This window comes from Meleagris gallopavo, chromosome 11 (genome assembly GCF_905368555.1).
Source record: "Meleagris gallopavo chromosome 11, MGAL_WU_HG_1.1, whole genome shotgun sequence".
Taxonomy (NCBI): domain Eukaryota; kingdom Metazoa; phylum Chordata; class Aves; order Galliformes; family Phasianidae; genus Meleagris; species Meleagris gallopavo.
The window spans coordinates 14722152-14741777 of NC_139414.1; the positions used below are offsets into that span (position 1 = coordinate 14722152).

A 19626-nucleotide genomic window follows, 5' to 3' on the forward strand; every position below is an offset into this window, starting at 1 on the left:
GCCATGCGGGCGGCGCTGCGGCGGGGGATGGAAGCTGAGAGCCCGGGGGGAGGAGGGGGGAACGGTTCCCTCCTCTCCGCCTCACACAGCGCGGGGCGGGGAGGAGGTGGCGGGGGCGGAGGCAGCGCGGAGGGGAGGGTAAGGGGCGGAGCGTGGCCGCACTCCGCGCCTCGCCCACGCTGAGGCCGGGCGCGAACTCATCACCGCAGTGGCGGAGGGCGCCTGCCGCTTTAAGCGGCCGTGCCCATTGTTTGCGCCGCGGCCAATGGGAGCGAGCGGCCGCGGCGCGCGCGGCCAATGGGAGCGGCGCGGGGCAGCGCGCGCGCCGCCCCCGGCTCTATAAGAGGGGCCGTGGCGCCGCGTGAGTCCCCACTGGCTCGCGCAAAGCCATCTTGGCATTGTTCTGCCCGCGCCGCCGCCCGCGCCGCCACAGCCCCGCGCCCCGCACGCCCCCGCCATGTCCGACACGGCCGTGGACACCAGCGCCGAGATCTGCGCCAAGGTGAGCCCCGGTGCGCGCCTCGCCTTGCGCTGCTCTTTTCCGCTTTGTTTTTCTTTTTACCTTTTTTCTTTTTTTTTTTTTTTCCTCTTCTCCGCGAAAATGTGCAATTCTCGTTTATGCGCTTTTATTTTTATTTTTTATTTTAGTTTTTTTTTTTTTAATTATTTCCTCTCCGCCCCCGCTCTTTGCGCTCCGCGATTCGGTGCGGATCTGCCGCCGCCGCCGCGCGCTGCCGCGCGGAGCTGCCCGCGCCGCGTTCCTTTGTCTCCCGCGTGCGGGAAACGTGCTCGGGCCCCGCGCCGCGCTGCTCCGCGCCGGGGCCGTCCCGCGCCGGGGGGCTGGGAAGGGGGGGTGGTGGGCGAGCAGCGCTCGATTCGTTCTGTTGGCAGCGGTGACTGACAGCGCCGGCAAACTTGAGGCTGTTCGTCGGGAGATTTTTTTTTTTGGGGGGGCGGAAGATAGACTGAGTGGCGTGGATCCCTCTAGGATGATTAGAAAGGGTGGACGTTGCTTGTGGAGTTGGTCCTAAAAAACGAGCCGGGCGGGCGGGGTGTTCCACCAGCGATGCGTGTGGATGGGGACACCCGGGGCTGCGGGGAGCGCTTGAGAGTATGGAGGTGTTCTTAGCCCAGGGCTGGGGGGAGCCCCGGGGCTGCGGAGAGGCGCTCCCGCGGGGCCCCGCCACGATCCCGGCGCCCGCCTTTGTCTGCGGGCGTCCCCGGGGGCACGGCGGACCCGGGCTGTGGTTCCTACCGGGCAGCGTGCCGCGGTCCGCGCCGCCGTTGTGCCGAGGGGAAGTTGAGGGGGGATCCGGGTGCGTGCGTGGGAAGGCGGCGGGGGATGGTTTCACCGTTCCCCGGCCGGTATCGGTCACCGGGTCGTGGCCGCTCCCGGGGGAAAGCGGGGTTGGAAGCGAGGAAGGGGAAAAACATCTCGAAGGGAGTTGTATGGGTTTTTTTTTTTGTTGTTGTTGTTAAAGCCCCGCGTTGGACGGATTTCGATTTCACTTCTGTTTCCCGCTCGTAGCCGTACGCCGCCCCCGCTCTGCCCCCGCCGCTGCTCGTTATGCCGGGCCGAGGCGGGTCGGGAACCCCCACTTACCGCGGGGCCGAGTTCGCCGTTAACCTTCCCCTGCCCTTTACCGGCGCGGGGGCTGTGTCCGCCTCGGCTCGTTCTCCAGGGGCGCAGCGGCAAGGTGACCCCCCCCCCCCCCCCCCCTTCCGCTCCCGGCCCGTAGATACTCGGCGTCCGGCGGCTGCTCTCTCCAGGAGGGCGGGCAAGGGGGTCCCGCCCTGCCCGGGCGGCGGCTCCGCGCCGAGCGCCGCCCCCGGCTGCCGCCGTGCCGCGGGGCGCCCACCACGTGCGGCCCTGCCCGCGCTGCCCGCTGGGAGCTGAAGTCCGCCCGGGACTACATTTCCCAGCGCGCTTTGGGGCGCCGAGCCGGCGCGTTGGCGGGCGGCCAATGAGAGGACGCGGAGAGTGGCGCGCGGTTTGAAAGGCGGCGGGGCGCGTGGCGGGAAGGGCGCCCCCTGCCGGCGGGAGGCGGAGGCCGCAGGGTTCCCGCGGGCTCTGAACCGCGATCCGCGGGGCCGGAGGTAATGCTCGCAGGCGGCGTATGACTACACGGCATCGCTATTCTCTGGACAAACAGCTCTGCCACACCTATAATTAGAGGCTCTGTTACGGCTGGAGCAGTGCTGGTGTGCTGGGCTCCGTGTGCACTGTGCTGTTTGTGTTGGACTGGGCCCGGGGAATGGGAAAAGCCACGGCGTGTTATGCAGCCATTCTGCTGGTATGGATGTCCTGGCCTGGCACCCTGTGGGCATGCAGCTGGGAAGGGGCAGGGCTGCAGGACCAGGGAGGGATCAGTCCCCCTGCAGAGGTGCTTATGCCATAGCAAGGTGTGGAAACTACACTGTGCCATGTGTGGCTTTAGAAGTGTTGTGTTGCTCTTGTGTGTTGGAGTGCCTGATAGGTACTGATGATTGTGGGATGAGGTCAGGTGGCTGTGGTCAATCTCCAGAAGCAGGAGAATGGAGGTTGAAGGCCTACGGTGGGGCTGGACCGTGCAGAGGATGCAGTTTGGGCTTTGCATTGTGATCAGAGGTTCCATGGTGATTCCAGATGTTGGGCTGCTGATGCCAGGTGAGGTTCTGTCCACAGCTCTGGTAAGCGCAGAGCTGGCTTCAGAAGCACCACGTAGGGTGGGTGAGGGGTGCCCCTACCCGCAGGGTTGCCTCTGTTCTATCCTCACGCCCTGGTAAACAGCTTACTGGGTTACAGCCCCAGGTGGTGTGAGCCCCTCCAGAGCACCGTGTTCACAGCTGGCAGCGTTCCCACATGGAAGTGACAGCAGTTGGTGAAAGTGCCTGTGGCTGTGGAGAGGCTGCAAGGCGACCTCATCCCTCTCACTGCCCCGTGCAGCGAGCGGCCCTGGGGAAGGGCCTCTCTGCTTCCCTTGGCTGGGTAGTGCCTGTGCTGAAGGATCTCATTTTGGCTGATGGAGGAACAGAAGGGGAGGAGGATGCGCGCAGAGGATGCCAGTGTTAAATCCAAGTGTTCTTTATGCAGGAACATAAAGTTGGATCCTCGCAGTCTGTTTGCCAAGCGACTTGGCATGACGGTTTGACAGTGATCAATAGCAAAAGCACACCAGCCCTTGCTCTGCTCATGGCAGAGGCTTGAACCAAAGTCACCAGGGATGGCTCTGGAGCGATACAAAAATAGGCTGCTTCCCCCGCCCCATCCTGTTACACTGAGTGCTGTGAGATGGATCCTGGAGCCCTCCTCTCCGACAAAGCCCAGGCACATAATGTGTGCTGAGCGATGTTCCCCAGGCAGGGCAGAGAGCACAGCCTCTGCTAATGAGTCTCTGGGATTTGTTCCTGCTGTGAAAGCACTGAGCAGCCGTGGAGGCTTGTAGCCCTGGGGCGATGGAGCTTGCATTCAGTGGGGTTGCTGGCTTTTTGTGGCATGGCAGGAGCTTGCGTGGACTTTCCTGGGATGGGGAATCTGCCAGCGCTGCTGTTGTTGAGTGCATGCAGGCAACCAGCCCGCATGTTTGGGAGCTTGGAGGTGAAATGCAGTGGTCTCTTCTTGGGGAGGTGAGCTCGGATTGAAATTTACCCCCACTCTCATGCATTGCCAAGGAGGAGCCGGAATGTGGCAACTGAATCACAGGGCAAATTGGTGTGAAGAGAATCAAGTTCCTGGGTGCTCTTGGACCGCATCTTTCACACCTGATCTGCAGCTTTTCTGGCCCAGCATCTGGATTTGGGATGACTGTGCTTTTCTGCTCGTTCCAGGATCTAAAAGAGAAGAAGGAAGTTGTTGAAGAAACAGAAAATGGCAGAGATGCACCGGCCAACGGCAATGCTGTGAGTATGGTTGGATCTGCAGGGGGTGGCAGCCCTTGCTTCAGTGACTTTTTCTTCCCCTCCTTGCTTTTGCTACAAGCTTGTCCCAGTCAGAGAGGGGATCGATGCTCCGAAGGCTGCCCCTGTGCTGTGCAGAGCCTTTGGAACTTGAGTTGAACGGAATCTTAGTCTGCAGCAGTTGCTCTGTGTGCAGAAAGGAAGGTTGGGGCTTGGATGTCTTGATCCTTTCCCCAAAAGCCATGTTGGATTGTATCCATTGCTTCCTCCTTTCTAGGCACTAGAGAAGGAGGAGAAAAATGATTCTGGTATTTACAGTGTAACAATCAGTTGAATGGGGCAACACATTGCATACAAATAAACAGATTGGTTTCCTATTTGTAATGTGCTATGGGAAACTCACTCTGCTCATTTTAATGTGTCCCGAGAGCCTCTGCAGACTTTGTCTTGGCCTCAAAGCTGCAGCCTCGAGTTACTACAGACCTGATCCTTCATGCCTGGGCTGCCTGTGTTGTGTGGGGGCAGGCAGGAAGCGAGGCGCACACCTGGGGCTCCTGTGGGCTGGTGCTGTGCTTTAGGAAGGAAAGGTGGGGATGCGTGCTTCTGCTGAACATCTCTTCCCCCTTCTCCCTTTCCCAGTGCGTTTTCTAAGTGATGTTTTGTCTTGCCAAGGAGAACGAGGAAAATGGAGAGCAAGAGGCTGATAACGAAGTAGATGAAGAGGAAGAGGAAGGTGGTGAGGAAGAAGACGAGGAGGAAGAGGGTGATGGTAACTTTCCTTGTTCCTCCTGCCCCAGCCCTTTGGCAGACCCTGGGGAGCCGCAGGAGCTGAGAGCAGCATCTCCTTTTGGCAGCAGTGGGGCGGCTCTTGTCAGCTGAGGGCTGCCAACTCCAGGGAGTGAAGTCAGCCTTGAATCCCTTCCAGCAGGTTGAGGGCAGATTCCTTCCTCCCTACTCCAGCCAGACAGCACTGTGCCACTGCTGCACTCAGTAAGCGCATTAGCCCCTCTCTGTGAGGAGTAAAACCTGCCCTTGACTCTTGTGATCGCAGCAGCTGTCATAAACGTGAGTGGGACAGGATGCAGGCAGCTGGGCAGGCTTTGCCTTGCAGCACACAGCACAGCCCAGCACCCTCACTGCGTGCCGTGTGTGGGGACCGACGCAGTGCCCTCACCCAGCTGAGTGCTGGGGAAGCAGCAGAGGAACCTGCGGCTCTCTTCACTCCTCCCGCAGCAGTGGGCAGGCTCTGATCTGACCCTTCCTGGTCCTCTGTCCTGGATTTTCCTGCCCTCCCCTTTTCCTGACTTGACCCTTCCTGGAAGTGGGCTTTGGCAGCAGTGACCAGGAATCCAGCAGTGACTTGCCCAATCGCATCTCATCCTCCCCGCTTAGTATTTTTTTTTTTTTCCCCCAAGATCTGCTTGGATGAATAACATTGCTTATTTTTATCACCCATTAAGGCTGGGAGGAAACCATTCTTGTTACGCTGGAATGAGCTTGAGGCCCTTGATGAGTTGTTACTGGGTTAATCCCCTGTGAATTTTCGGTTAAGTGCTGACCTACTAAACTGTTAGTTTGGGGAGAGAGAACCGGGGCAGATGGGGCTGGAAATGTAATAAATGCTATACCAGCATCTATTTGGGCAGAACGTAAATGGGGAAGCCTCTGTCAGAGTAGCGCTCTGCTCTCAGCTTCTTGCTGTCCCCTATGCCCACAGGGAGCTGGCTTACTAGAGAAACTGAAAGGTGGCAATGCTCACACCCAAAATTTTTGTCCTTGAGGACAGATCAGCGTGATCCTGACCCATCTACATCCAGCCCCACTTTTCTGTGGGAAAATCTTTATCTTTTCTGTGTTCCCTGGGGCCAGGAGAGGGATGTGTGTGCAGCACACGTGTGGTGTGGAAGTGTTGCTTGGATATTGCTGTCTGAGCCCGGGGAGCTGTGGTCCCACAGTGCTGGCCCTGCTCTCCCAGATCACAGAGACTTGGTGTGCTCCTGTTGTGCCAGTGCCTTGCCAGGATCCTGTGCATGCTCTGTCCTTCCAATCCCACTGCCCTCGGGTGATCCCTGCCCGAAGCTGCACCTGAGCAGCTGAAAGCTGTGGGAGGCAGATGTAATGGCAGTGAGCACAGCTTGTATCAGCATTTTTCCACCACTTGTGGGCAAACTGCAGCCCAGATTTTTGACAGCAGAGGGGAGCTTGAGGGTATACTTTTTTTTTTCTCACCCTTCTTGTCCCATCTCATTATTTGCTTTACTTAAAGCTGCTCAAAGAACTAAAAATGCTCCCAATCAGCTTGGTGTTGTCACCTGACCTGCTGCGGGTGCTGGCTGCAGGGTGCTGATCCATCACTGGGAGCTAATCTGGGTCCTTCCCACAGCATGGGCCGTGTGGTGGCTGAGCATATGCTGAGAAGAGGAGAGGGGAAAGGAGGATGGGCTGACCTTAATCCCCCCCAGCTGCCTGTACGTGTGGCGGTTTAAAGCCAGATTACTGGCCTTGACGCTGAAAGTTTTAGTAGGGTCTCACATTATGCAAGAGACTCGAAGGCAGCCGAGTGGTGGCTCTTCTTCCAGGACCTCTGGTCTCACCTCTGATGCCCCAGAGCCACCAAACGTGATGGCTGTTGCTCTGATCCACTGGCCTACTTGAGCTCAAAGTGGGTCAAAGCCCAGAGCTCTGCTCATCCTCTCCCAAGCTGCAGATAAGGTGGTAGCATTTGTTTGCCGTTCTGATAATTAGAAAGTGTTCTGACTCAGAACTAATACGTTCTGGCTCTCTTAACTCATTAAAGATGGACTAATAGCTGCAAAGGGAAGCAGAAGTAATGTGGAACAGTTAAGCGGAGCAGCCACTAGAAAGTTTCCTTTTTCTGAATTTTTTTTTTCCTTGCTCTGTGCTCTTGGTGCTTGAGCACGATGTGGATTTTGTGCTCCTGCTGTCTGTGGTATCACACAGTGTGAGCCAGGCTGGATGCAGTGAGTGCCCTTTCCCCTCTGCATGTGGTCAGGCTGGCTGGGAGCTGCCCCAAAACTCCCATTTCCCTAGGTGCCAGCTGAGGAGAAGCAATGTCAGGTGTTGAGGAGCTCACCTTCCTCTTCTCTTGTGCAGGGGAGGAAGAGGACGGTGATGAAGATGACGAAGCTGAGGGAGCCACAGGGAAAAGGGCAGCTGAGGATGACGAGGTATGCATGCAGCCCGGCCCCTTAGGGCTTTCTGTGTCCAAGGGCTTGGGGACAGCGCCAGCGGGGCGCATCGGGCTGGGCTCTGGGACCCCAGTCTGCCCATACACTTCCATTGCCTCTGAGCAGCATCCCTGTGGGAGGTGGCCCAGTTCTGTTTATTCACTGCCCTGGTTAGCAGGGTGTCTGTACCTGCTGTGCTCATCCAAAGTTGGGGTCCTGGTGCTGGGATGAGACAGGGATGCTCCTGTCCCTGAGCAGGGAACTAGATGCTTTGTGTTTTGGGAAATGTCCACGTTGTTCCCATATCCCTGCAGAAGCAGAGGGACTTGAAGCCTACATCTGCCCATCTCGGTGGTGTCCCCTTTCCCTAACGTTTTGCTTTCCCTTTAGGACGACGACGTCGATCCCAAGAAGCAGAAAACTGATGAAGACGACTAGGCAGCAAATTATAATTATTTTTTTTAAATAAGGAGGAAAAACAAACCAACAAAAAAGGCCAGCGCGTCCTCTTCACCCCTGGGACCCCCCCCCTCCCTTTCTCCCGTCGCAGCCCTCCCCACACACAGCCCTTCCTCCCCCCTCGCCGTGGTCATCCTCACCAAGTAGAGTGAACCCCATCCCGGCCCCCCGGCGCGGCGCTGCCACTCAATGAGCATAGAAACGATTCGCCCGATCGCGGGGAGAGAAACCCCCTTCCCACAGACCCCATTTCCACCCCTCTCCCTCCCCCCCCAGCACCAAAACTTCAAGGCCCTGCTTTCTTTCTTAAAAGTACTTTAAAGGAGAATTTGTTTGTATTTTTTATTTACATTTTATATTTTTGTACATATTGTTAGGAGGTCCGCCATTTTTAAGTGATCTCGGATTGACCAAAAGGGGGGCTTTGAAGTGTATATCTCTTGTTACCTATCTCTGACTTTACTTGTGGTGTGACCAGGCCCAAACCATTATCTCAAAGGAGAATAAAAAAAAAAAACTTGTAAAAAAAAAAAAGACAAAAAATGCAAAAAAAAAAAAAAAAAAAAAAAAAGAAAAAAAGAAAAAAATTACAATCTTATTCTGAGCATTCCAGTAACTTTTTTTTTGTGTATGTACTTTAGCTGTACCATAGATTGTGGTTTGTATGAGGTGGCAAGGCCAAAGATAAAAAGGTTTTTCTTTTTTTTTTCTGTCCACGAAGTTGCTGTTTATTTTTATTTTTTTCTTTTATTTTGGCCTGTTTGATGTATGTGTGAAATGATGTTGTCCAACAATAAACCGGAATTTTATTTTGCTGAGTTGTCCTAACACGGCTGCCTCCCAACTGCTGCTTTTTGTTTTTGTTTTCATTTGTGTTACTCCTTTTGTTCACTTTTTCTCCCTTTTCTTTCTGTCCTTCAGTTCTTCGCTTTGGAGTTGGGCTGGGGAGAGTGTGAGAGAGGTGGGGAGGGAGGGGGCTGTGAATTGAGGTTGGTTGTAGCAGAGCGGTGTTTTGTGGCAGGAAGGTGGAGTGTGTTCCCTGCTGTACTCTGGGGCTGCTGCCCTCTGGGTCAGGATGGCTGGATGTCGTGCGTGGTGGTGCTGCTGTGGATGGAGAAAACACTCAAACATCTCGTGATCTTGTGCTCTGCTCTGGCTGCCCTGTGGTTCTGTGGCAGTGCTTCATCCTTCCTATAGGGAGCTGTGGTTGGGCAGCTGGGGGGGCTGCATGGAGGGGGGCATCCGAGGGATGCAGTGATGGTAGGAGGTGGTGCGTGGGCTGTGTGACTGCTGTACCCCAACTAAACCCCAAGTGCTGCAGCCTGTGCCTCTTGCTTTGCCCCTAACCCGACTGACTACTGCCTCCTCCGGGCTGCTGGAGCTGAGCTGTGCCTCTGGGGATTTCCCATCAGCTGGATGAGTGAGTCCGCTTCCCCTGCTGGGCTGCTTTGGCCCTGGGGTCGGCACCGAGGTGCTCATTTTCGTTCTTAAAAAGCAGCCACAAGAACTGCATTGAGTGCAGGGGCTTTGGTGGAGCCCGGGAGTGGCCTGGCTGCTCACTCTGTATTTACATCAGTGGCAGATAAGCTCAGTCTCCTCCCTTACCTCTAATGATCCTGATCAACCGTGCTGTTGGCATAGCAGGTTTAGCACTGTGACTCTCAGACCACGTCCCACTGTGTGCTACCTGCCTGGGTATGGGGTGGAGGGCAGTGCCATGTCCCAGAAGGGCCGTGGCAGCGCAGGACCAATAGCTGTGTGTCACTGGCCACCCATTGCACAGCCCTGCCCCGTGCGTGGTCAGAGCGGGCGCTGGCTGCTTTGCAAAGCAAATCATTCAAACGGTGCCTGCAGCAGAGGAGCTGCTGGGATGGGAGCAGGATCCACATCGCCGTGATGCTGCAGCCCTGCTCTGCACCCAGAAGCTGAGAATGGGCACAGCCTGGGACACTGGTGGTGCAGCCCGCAGCTCCGGATCCAGTGGCACCAGTCTTCGGCCTGCTGTACTTCCACCTTTGCTCCTAGCACAGGTGCAGGGTGAGGCTTCAGGTCCTGCAGGGAGCCCACACGTTTCTGCCCTCAGTCCTGCAGTCACAGCTGCGGCTGGCAGCCCCCTCCTCAGAGCCCATTGGGCAGCACTGCTCCAGCTCCAGGCTGAGACCGGCCACAGCTCAGTGCATGGTTGTGACAGGGAAACCCGGCTGCTTGACTGCAGCCAATTCCCGCTCACCTGTGCAACCCAGCAGCCAATCGCACGCTGCCACCTGTCCTGCCTGTATCTACTGCCTCCATCGTTCCCTCCACCAATGCCAATCAAGCAGCACCCAGCTCCAGCCAATCCCAGGCTGTTGCCTGCTGTGGCCCAACCAACCGCGTGCCACCACCTGTCCTTGCCTCTCATAGCAGCTGCCCACCAATCACAGGGGCTGCCAGCTGCTCCCAGCCAATCCAGTGCCATCCTCAGTCAGCAGCGCCAGCCAATCGGGGCAGCCCTGCCCCACCGAGGGGTATAAAGCTGGAGGGCTCAGCGTCTCCTCAGTGGTGCAGCTGTTCCAGGGGTTGTGCTGTCAGTCCTGGCTGAGGGCACTTCTGAGGTTGGCTTGGGCACGGGCTGTGTGACAAGCTGACTTGCGCAGCTCTGTCTGGGCCTCTTGCTGTCTCCTGTGTTCACAATTCTCAGAGGAAACAAGCCCAAGGTCTCTGTGTGCCAGGAGCAACGTGAGCCCTGCTGGATGTGGAGTGATCACAGGGTGCTGAAGACCACACAGCTGGGGATGTGAGGATCGCTGCAGGCTGCCTGGTGTGAGCCTGTGAGGATTGCAGGGCCGTGCCCACCTGTGGAGGTGACTGGCTCACCACGAGCAGTGCTGCCATGGACTCTGTGAGCTCAAAGTCTGCAGGTTGGCCGGGTGGGACCTGCACCCATGGGGCCATCCCCAGCTCTGCCCATTGCAGGTCAGATCCTGCTCCATTTGCTCCTCCTGGGTGCCATCGTTCCGCCTCATCCAGACCTTCTGACCTCCTCTTGCTGCATCTTGAGAACCTCTGTGGAACCTGGAGCACCTGAGGGCTTGGCACAGAGCCTGTGGGACTGCAGAGCTTGGGCTGGATGGATGTGGGCTGAGGTCACTGGTGCTGTTTGTGCCCGGGGCCAATGCGTTATGGGCATCTGCTGGCTTGGATGAGTGGGACAGACTCCAGCATGGCTGCTCAAGGTGATCAAACCAGGAGGGGTTTTGGGGTGTTGCTGGCACATGTCAACATGCAGAGCTGTTCCTTCATGCTGCCCAGCCTGACTGTGAGGTGCACCTGTAAAGCAGCCCTTTGGAGGGGGCTGAGGTCTGGGGCTGTCTTTGGTCCTGGTCCATCCCAATTAGCAAAGATGTACCTTGAAAATGGCTTACAGGCAGGAGAGCCCGGCCCATGCTGAAGAGCCAACAGAGGGGGTCTGGTCCCTGTCTCATCCTTGTGCCCTTCTGAGTGTGACAGCCTTTCTCCTGCCCCCACTGTGGCCTCTTCCTGCCTGGCCACGATCCTTCAGCAACAAAACCCAGCAAGATGTGCTCCCCTGCTGCTGCCCCTCCCTGTGCCCATAGCTGCTCCCCTGTGCTCAGCTGGAGCTGAACTCATCCTCTCGCATGCACAGGGAGTGCTGCGGCTCCCCGGGCTCTGTGTGTCCCCAGGAGAGTCATGGCCATGTTCCATGGGGCAAGGAGGTGGGCAGGGTGATGCTCTCATGCCTTAAGCAAGCGAGCTGGGTGCAGGGCTGGAGCATGTCTCTGAGGAGGGCAACCCACAACGTGTGCTACCCCTGGAGAGCCAAACCCTGCTGCAAATCCTCCTGTAGCCCCACGATGGGGGACAGCCACTGGCCCAAGGCTGCTGTGCTGATGCCTGATGGGCTGCGATGGGCTCTGCTTTCATCCTGCCCAACACAAGGGCAGAGTGTGGGGCACGTCCCTCCCCAGGGTGACCCATGGCCTACCTGGTGTGGATGGCCGTCCCCCTCCTGTCTGTCCCAGGCTCCTGGCCGCGGTGCCACCCCAGTACACGGCGAGGTACAGCCCTCGGCCACCAGCACTGTGTGTACATTGCACAGTCTGGGGAAATGCTGTTGTGTTTATTGCAGTGTTGCAGCACCATCTAGTGCTGCTGCCCGGGGAAGCCGGACACCCTGGAGCTCCCACGGAGGTTACTGCAGCACCGTGAGGACAGGACATCCTGGATGGTGTCCCTTGGGTCACACTGGAGCTGAGCCACTGAGGATGACACAGTGGGAAACCGGGGATGTGGGCAGCTCTGTGCCGGTGAGCTGAGGACTGGGACAGGTGAGTGCTTGGTATGGCCATGTCCCGCTGATGGCAGCACAAGAACCAAGAGCTTTTCCTGCTTAAATTCCACACCAGGCATCTTTAGCACCCTATGGGGCATCTGCCAGCCAAGAGGGGACTTGGTGCCACTGGATGCCCCTGCTCTGTGCTTGGAGACCCCTGCAAGGATGCTGGGATGCACGAGGAGTGCAGACATCCCCAGCGCCTGGGCAGAATCTTGCAGCCTCCCCTGTGAGTGCTGAGCCCCAACATGGCTTGCACCCAAGTCCTGCCTCACCGAGGGTTCAGCAGTTGGAGGCTTCCCTCAGGTGGAGTTGGGACACATTGGGTTGAAAGCAAGACCTTTGGCTGCCGAACTGCACCAAGTCACTCGGCAGCCCTGTGCTGCCGATACAGTGTGTTGCTGGCTCTTCCCACGGACCGCTCAGGAGCTGGATTTCACCGCCTTGAAAGAAGACAGAGCCACCCAAACCTCCCCAGCCTGTGCCAGCTGCCACAGAGGGTAAGAGTAGCAAAGCAAGCACTGAGCATAACATGGCTCCGGGCTGTTTGTGTGCCTTTTGTTCACCCGTATCTCTCCGAATCAGACAATTAACCGCATCAGGGAGGCTCTGCTTGCCCATCCGTGCGTTATTGGGCAGGGCAGCTCTGGGGCAGAATGCCAGGAGCTGAAAGCCCTGAGGCAGCAGCTGGGCAGGCGGAAGGCGTGGGGAAGGAGGCGGCCCCTTGCTTCTAACTCCTGGGGGCGGCGTGGGGAGGAGATCCCGACGCACAGCGGATCTGTGGGCCGTTAACGAGCCGTAAGCCATACCCGCGCCTTTGCGAGCGCGGCGGGTGCGACGGCCCCGAAACCGAGCTGCCTGCAGCCCGGAGCCCGCCGTGCGTCGCCCTCCTCCCCCTGCCTTCGCCCCGCAGCCCTGCCACGTGGGGAGTCGCCTCTCCAGCGCGCTCCCTGCCCCGCGGCACCCACAGGAACAACCGCCGTGTGCGTGCCGGCGGCCGGAAGGCTCTCGCCTCCTCCACGGGAGCTTTGGCAGCCAAACCAACCCCAGCTGCGAACAATGAACCGAGAAAAGCAGGCGCTGGCGGCTGGCATTGCCCGCGTGGCGGCGGCTGCTGCTGAAGGAGCCGGCCGGTTCCCGCTCCGGGCTGGATGCTGATGGCTGCAGCGCAGCGCTGGGAGGCTTGGGCTGCACCTGGGTTTGAGCTGTGGAAGGGCCCTGTGTGTGCGGTGAGGGGCTGCTCCTTGGATCCTGAGCCCCCTCAAAGTGCCCCCCACAGCTGTGCGGCCATTCTCAAGCGTGGGTGCAACCTTACCCTGCAGGTGCCGGGAGCTTCCAGGTGGGAGCTTTGTTTTAGGTAAAAAGGAGGAGGCGCTGTCATTTTCCATCACTTTCCCTTCACACAGGGGTCACCGGGCAGCAGTGATGTGAGCAAGGCACGGGCTGTGCTTGGGGTATCCCCACAGGTAAGGACAGCATCACGGTCCTATGATGGCATCAGCTCCCCTGAGCTGGGGAGGACAAAGGACATCAGTTTCCCGTGCTCTCGGTTGCAGCTCGCAGCATGGTGGCCAAAACCCATCCCAGCAGCTCAGCGGAGGCCCCCCGGGCCTCTCCGTGCCTATACCAGAGCTCTGCTCTGCTCTGCTCCCTTCAAATCCCACGTCTCCCTCTGCTGCCAATTTGAGGTCCCAGGAACGGGCAGAGATGGCAGAGGGGAGGCACTGGGGAGGAGGGATGGGTTGAGCCAGCAGCAGCAGCCGCGAGCTGCTTCCCATGGAGCCACTGGGGGGCGGCAGTGCTGCAGCACTGGATGGACAGCAGGATGGGACTCGGAGGTACCTGCTCCCAACCCTCCCAACCTTTCATTAATGTATTTTGATTATTTTGATACCTTTTGCCTCTCCTCTTTGGCAGAGACACCGCTATCGCAGGATGTCTTCCCTCAGAGAGCTGCTATGTACCAATAATACATAGCAAAAATACGCTCTTCTCCTAGCGATTAATGACCCCACGTCAACTCAGCCAGGAGAAGAATGGAGCTTTTACCTCCCACCCACACACCGAATGGCTGAATTTGGGATTGGAAATGATGCGTTTGAAACCCAGCATCTCTCCTGAAAATCTCAAGCCTGAGCACAGGATGGGCTGAGCAAGGCATCGAGTGATCACCAAGTGGTGTTTGTGAGCAGAGGCTGAAGATAAACTCTTCCCAAGAGTCACACTGGCCAGAACTGCAGAGAGCCCTGTTCTGCTGCTGGTGTGAGTGGTAACAGTGTGTGCTGCCAGGCAGTGCTGTAACAGAAAGAAAACACAATCAACACTGCTTCCCTTCTTTGGACGGTAGGAATGTTTTAATTGAGAAATTTGTTTTAATTACATTAGGTAATATCACAGTCTATTTTACAAGTTCAGGGTAAGAGGAAGCGTGGACCAGTTACACAGAAATCCAGTGAAAGGATAAAACCTACAACATAAGAAAATGAGAAGGTGAACTTAATCCCCTCAAAAAGGAAACGCATTGAGTTTGGTTTGAGTGGAATGGGAGGTTTCTAACAGGATCCATAGAAGTACAAAGGAGGAAACTAACATAATTTACAGTATTGGTTCTGCATGACCATCGTTGGCCCATTTTCAGAGACAGCCTCTGTTCCCCAACGCACTGCTGAGCAGATGGTGCTGTCTCTGAGGGTTTGGTCGGGTCTGGTCAGAGAAGAAAGCAAAATAACCGATGGGCAAAGGTCACAACCCACGTTGAGGTGGTTCCCAGGGTCACCGCCTACAGGAGTGTCTTCCACTGGATAGTCAGGAGGTTCTGCACCAAGAACTGCATGGAGGAAAACTAAAACAGCTCCAAAAAGCCTCATCTCAAACGTAGAAAAGTCTCACTCTGGAAGTGCTTACAAGAAGGTCGTCGTCATAGAATTTGGTTTCTATAATAACATTACCACTGTGGAAGGAAAAGAGGACAAAGAAGAGGCATTAGAAGAATGCACAGCAGAAACCAACTGCTCCTTTCTATGCTGATGTCTACCCCTGCTCCACCAGCAAGAGCTCAGAGCCAGGTGCAGGGATTGCTGTGTCCCAGCCCTGTGCCCACTGGGGCTGAAGGATCTCCCCATGTGGAGCAGTTCCCACCACCCCACAGTGCTGTCCCCCTCCTGGGCTCAGCCCCACGCAGGCTCACTTCTACCTCCCCCCCTTCTCTTCAGTGAATCTGAAAAGCAATGCAATTTCATTTTTATATGCTGTCTTCTAGTGCTGAGCAAGGGACTACAACCAACTTAACACATCGTTTCCCCCCAGGCATGCTTTAACACAAATATATGAGCGCAGTTTACGTAAACTGCAATGGTAATTTAGATTTGGGTGTGACAAAAAGCACTGAGACAAACACGGAGTCTTCAGGAGTATTGGAAGGAGAGGGGCTCTCCATGTCTTAGCAGCTGAAAAAGAAAAAAGCTGATTTTTTGGGGCCACAAAGCCTGTTTGGATCTGCTTGGGCTAACTATTCTCTTGCAGAATGACTTGAGGAGAGAAACACTGCCCATGCAAGTGGACAGACTCCAGGGAAAGAACAGGACGTTGGAAAATCCTCAGTGGCATTTGAGAACTGGACCCTCAGAACTCAAAGTCATGCAAACAACGTGATGTCCTGAGACAGGCAATGCCAACTTGACTGATGTTTCTTTATTCCTAAACTGGGAAGCCACCAGTTCTGTGAGCCAGGGACATGTGCGGCACCTACAAACTTCTGAGCAGGCAGTGCCAGGAAGCACCAACCCAATGCTAATACTGCCTTCTGAGCCCGCTATCTCTTTGGAACGTGCTATGAATAGAAAGCAGTGCTGGTGGTTCCCATCCCAGTGCCTTCTCTATGTGACTGGCTTTCCTCCAGATGGAACGAGAGGGAAAATGCAGGAGAGGGAGGTCTTCCAGAGGACACGGTGACCTTGCAGTGAGACTAGCTGCTCCCTATCTGCCTCGTGTTGGCACGAGGATTCCCATAGCCTTCTGTCTCTGCTGGCAATCTGCTCCTTGTGCGCTTGCCAGCACCCATCTAGCACCGCATCAGCAGCAGCAGGGAGGGAGGCCCTTCGTCAGTGATTACAGCTTCCCTGGGGCTTTCCTCTAGGAGCCTTTTCCTTCATCCAAACAAAGCTCGTGCCCTGCCGTTCCCGTTCAGAGCAGTGCCCAGCACACGCTGCTCTGACCTACTCAGAAGTCGACGTGCAGACTCTGACAAGGACTGGGCCTTTATGAGGAAAGGGTGTGAATCCCATTATGGACTGCAGTAAAACGGCTGTTAAAGGTGTTTTATCCCCTGATACACCTCCATATGACTAAATGTATGGTTTATACTCCGATGTATAAGACACAAAGGCTGGAAAATGGTAGTGATGAAACAGACATTAGAGCAGCTCCCATTCACTTACCAATAGCTGTATCTGAGAATGGCCCGAACAGCTTTTTATTTTATGGGCCCATGTGGATGTAAGGAGTGCTAAGTTGTAGAGCATTTTAAAACCCTTTTGCAGATCACCTTTCAAAATATGAAAGCAGCTCTAATGAGGGATCAGTTCCAGTTTCTCCACACTTTTATTGCTATATTAATGCAAATTGGACCTATGGGACAAAAGGTAACAAGGTTGGCTTAGCCCCTTTTGTCTCTCAGTGACTAACAGCAGTGAGGGTGACTCAGTTGGTAGCAGCTCCTTCTCCAATCCCACCGTGGCCCCCAAGGAAATGGCACAGCTGCTCTCAGATTCCATAAGCCCAAGGCACTCACGTTAAAACGTTAGCTGACATCATCTGTGATTCAGGTGCTGCCTCTATCAAGGACTGCCAAGTGTTTGTGGAGTTAGGAATCACAAAACCAAACTCAAAGAACCATTCTGCAAAGTAAAAACGAGATTCAGAGGCATGTGAAAGAATTACAAATAAAATAACAAATGTTCTTTTGCTTTTCACTTGACAGGTTGGCGAACTCCCTAAACTATCCTAACTCTAGTGCCAACATTTTACATTTAAATTACTTGGTGCTGCACCAAACCCTGCCCTCCTCTTACTGCTGATGCTCCTGTCTGTAATAGCTGACTGAAATGATAAAGGCATGCCGCTTCCTTGACAGTCAATGGAAATTCCACCACACCTAACGAGGAACAGGGAAACCACATTCCCCTCTTGCAGCCATCCCCCAGATCCCTTCAGACCAAGCTTTACCCCAGAGACAAGGAGGTCGATGTTTATCTGCCCCTCCTCCTCCCAGATTAAGACTGATGCTGCAGGAGGGAGATGAGACGAGCTGTGCTGCGTGGAGGCACACGGACAACAAGCAGTGGCACTGCTGTAAGCAAAGTAAAGCAGAGCTTCTGTGGCCCAGCCTGCAGCCTGATTCCAGGCAGCGTGAGGTGCTGCTGAGGAAGATGCACGAGTGCCCACCACGGGTGCCATGAAATAACCTGGTTCCTAGCCTCAGGCAGCCCGTGGTGGATTTGTGCCCCACAGTGTGATTACCCAGATTTTTGGCTTACATAACAAAGTGTTAATACACTTATGAAATGCTATCCCTAATACTGTGGCCCATTAGTCCCGATAAAGATGAATGCTTCAGGGTTACTCAGAAAAATTAAAATTTCTGTGTTCGACCCTCTTGAGCTCCTCTGATCCCCCACCCTGGGATCCCTCCCCACACTGCAGATGCCCACCTTCTAAACACTGCCCTTTGAAATAAACTTTCTGTTCCAGTCGGAATTTTTCCATTTGTTCTGCTGAGGAAAAGTTTAACTCCCGAGACACTGCTTTGCATTTCAGGATTTTTTTAGGAACTCGAGCTGTCAAACAGATAAACAAGCATTATTTGGACATGATAAAACCAGCCCAGGTGCTATTACAGTATACTCTGAAATACTGAATAGTGCAGTACGAGATCACAGTAGCAGCAGAAATAAATACGAACACAAAGGGCTCCCCTGCTTTGTTTTTGCATTTGTGGGGTGAAATCCGAGATGCAAACAGGTGAAGTACCCTGCCCAGAGCCAGGAGTACTGCACTGCTCTCTGACTAAAACACACAGTTCTTCAAGCCAAAACATGAGATGCAACTTGAATTTCTGCTTTAGGAACTGTGCAGCCAAGGGGCTGCTCTGTACACCGAGTGTCTTTCTCACTTCTTCCCTTTCAGACCATGCATCCCCAGCAAACTACAAAGAGCTGCTTCTCAGCCCAGCAGCAGTTGCAGCCATCTACACAGCCACAGACGGAAAAGTCTGCTTCAGAATTTAAGAGACAGTTCAAGAGAGAAAGTCATCAGTGACCCAAGACGCCCGGGCTCTTGCAGCGATGAGACGCCGATACCGGTGGCAAACCGTGCCTGTATTTCATACGGCTTTTTTCCAGGCAAAGGGGTAAGAGAAGGGGCACTTTGCAGCAGATACTCATTTGCTGAAAGGTCCAAATCAGGAGAATGTATTAAAAATCTCCAAAGCCCGCTGTATGTAAGTGGTGTGACTGTACATAATCCTTCCTGTGTATCAGAAAATGTTTTTTTCATGTAAATTTATTAGACATAAAGCAGGGAGGGAATACAGCTGGTGTGTGCTTTATATGTCAAACTGCTCCTAAATGGAAAACCTACCAAAATGTTCCTGAGCAGACGGCAGGCTGCTGTTTAATAAAAGTAAGAGTCTATCAAACCCCAGGCAAATCCAGCTAATGTAAAACAGCTTAATGGAGTAGGACCTTGATATGAGACCAGTCGAGAGAGCAGGAGGGGTGAGGGAATGCAAGCTACTGTCCTATCCCAGGGAAAGCTACACAGCCCATGGTTTGCCAAAGTAAGAAAATGAAAGCTGGAGGTGCCAAGGAAGAGTTTTAAATTTAAAGTGCTCTGATTTTTTGTTGTCTTTTTTTCAGCTTGGAAATCTGCACGGCACCATTCTTCACTGCCCTCACAGGTACAGACTGCAGCCTGTTGTGAATAAACAGCCCTCTGCAGTTCAGTGTAAAGTGACATATTAAACTGTTCTGCAATTTAGTAATTACATTTCTTGATGAACAGGCTTGCTTTTGTAAAACTGCAAAAGAAAAGGCTACTTTTAATAAAAGTAGGTCTGTGTAGTCTTTAAACCCCCAACCTAAAAGATTTTAATTGATGTTTATGACATCAAGTGGAACATTTTCATTTACTTATTTTAAACTCATTTTACCTTTGTATCTCTATCCATCTCAGCCTTCTTTCCTTGCTAAAATATATGGGAATGGCTTTTCCCCCTCTCTTTTCCTAAGGAAGACCATCCTCTCACCCTTAACCTTTGCAGTGGCTTTTTCTAATAGCTATTCTCTGCACCTAGTCAAGTTTGCAATCACCTACCTAGAAGATGGATGACTGAACTGCAGGCCAGATAAGGTCTGACCAGTTCCTTGTACAATGGACATTAATCTCATGCCAGAATATGCTTGAATTAATTCCCCAAGCTCCTCTGATCGAGGTGAGCTGCTCATTCTTTGATCAGTCCAAGTTGTGGCTTAACACTGTTTAACTTGTCCCTTTTGCCAGACACCAGTTCATTCCCAGCCTTCTCCACAAGTTCCAGATATCCTTCAAAGCACAGCATGCTAGCAGTTCTGGTGACCAAGAGGTACAGTGGCACCCAGCCCCAAATGCTCAGTACAGCCATACCTTCGTGCTCCACTCCAGGTACAGACAGATCTTCTGTTCCTTGCCAGAGGATCTTCCCCGTTTCTGCATCCCGAAGATTCATCCAATTTC

The 19626-nt window shown here is 54.5% G+C and overlaps 2 protein-coding genes across 2 annotated transcripts in view; one reads left to right on the forward strand and one right to left on the reverse strand.

Annotated features, from left to right (window-relative positions):
- Positions 1–371: 371 nt before the first annotated feature.
- PTMA (prothymosin alpha) lies at positions 372–8353 on the forward strand. The gene is made up of 5 exons (XM_085233199.1): positions 372–502; positions 3808–3879; positions 4552–4645; positions 6991–7064; positions 7455–8353. The coding sequence occupies exons 1-5, from the start codon at positions 458–460 to the stop codon at positions 7500–7502; spliced, it is 333 nt and encodes a 110-aa protein (XP_085089325.1). The 5' UTR covers positions 372–457; the 3' UTR covers positions 7503–8353.
- Positions 8354–14188: 5835 nt separating this feature from the next.
- The window catches only part of PDE6D (phosphodiesterase 6D), a 30219-nt gene continuing 24781 nt past the window's right edge, over positions 14189–19626 (reverse strand). Inside the window, exons 2-5 of the mRNA XM_085233197.1 lie at positions 19537–19625; positions 17565–17690; positions 16646–16751; positions 14189–14806 (exon numbers count right to left, since the gene is read on the reverse strand). Coding sequence (XP_085089323.1) covers positions 14725–14806; positions 16646–16751; positions 17565–17690; positions 19537–19625 — 403 coding nt within the window. The 3' untranslated portion in view covers positions 14189–14724. The remainder of the gene's footprint in view (positions 14807–16645; positions 16752–17564; positions 17691–19536; position 19626) is intronic.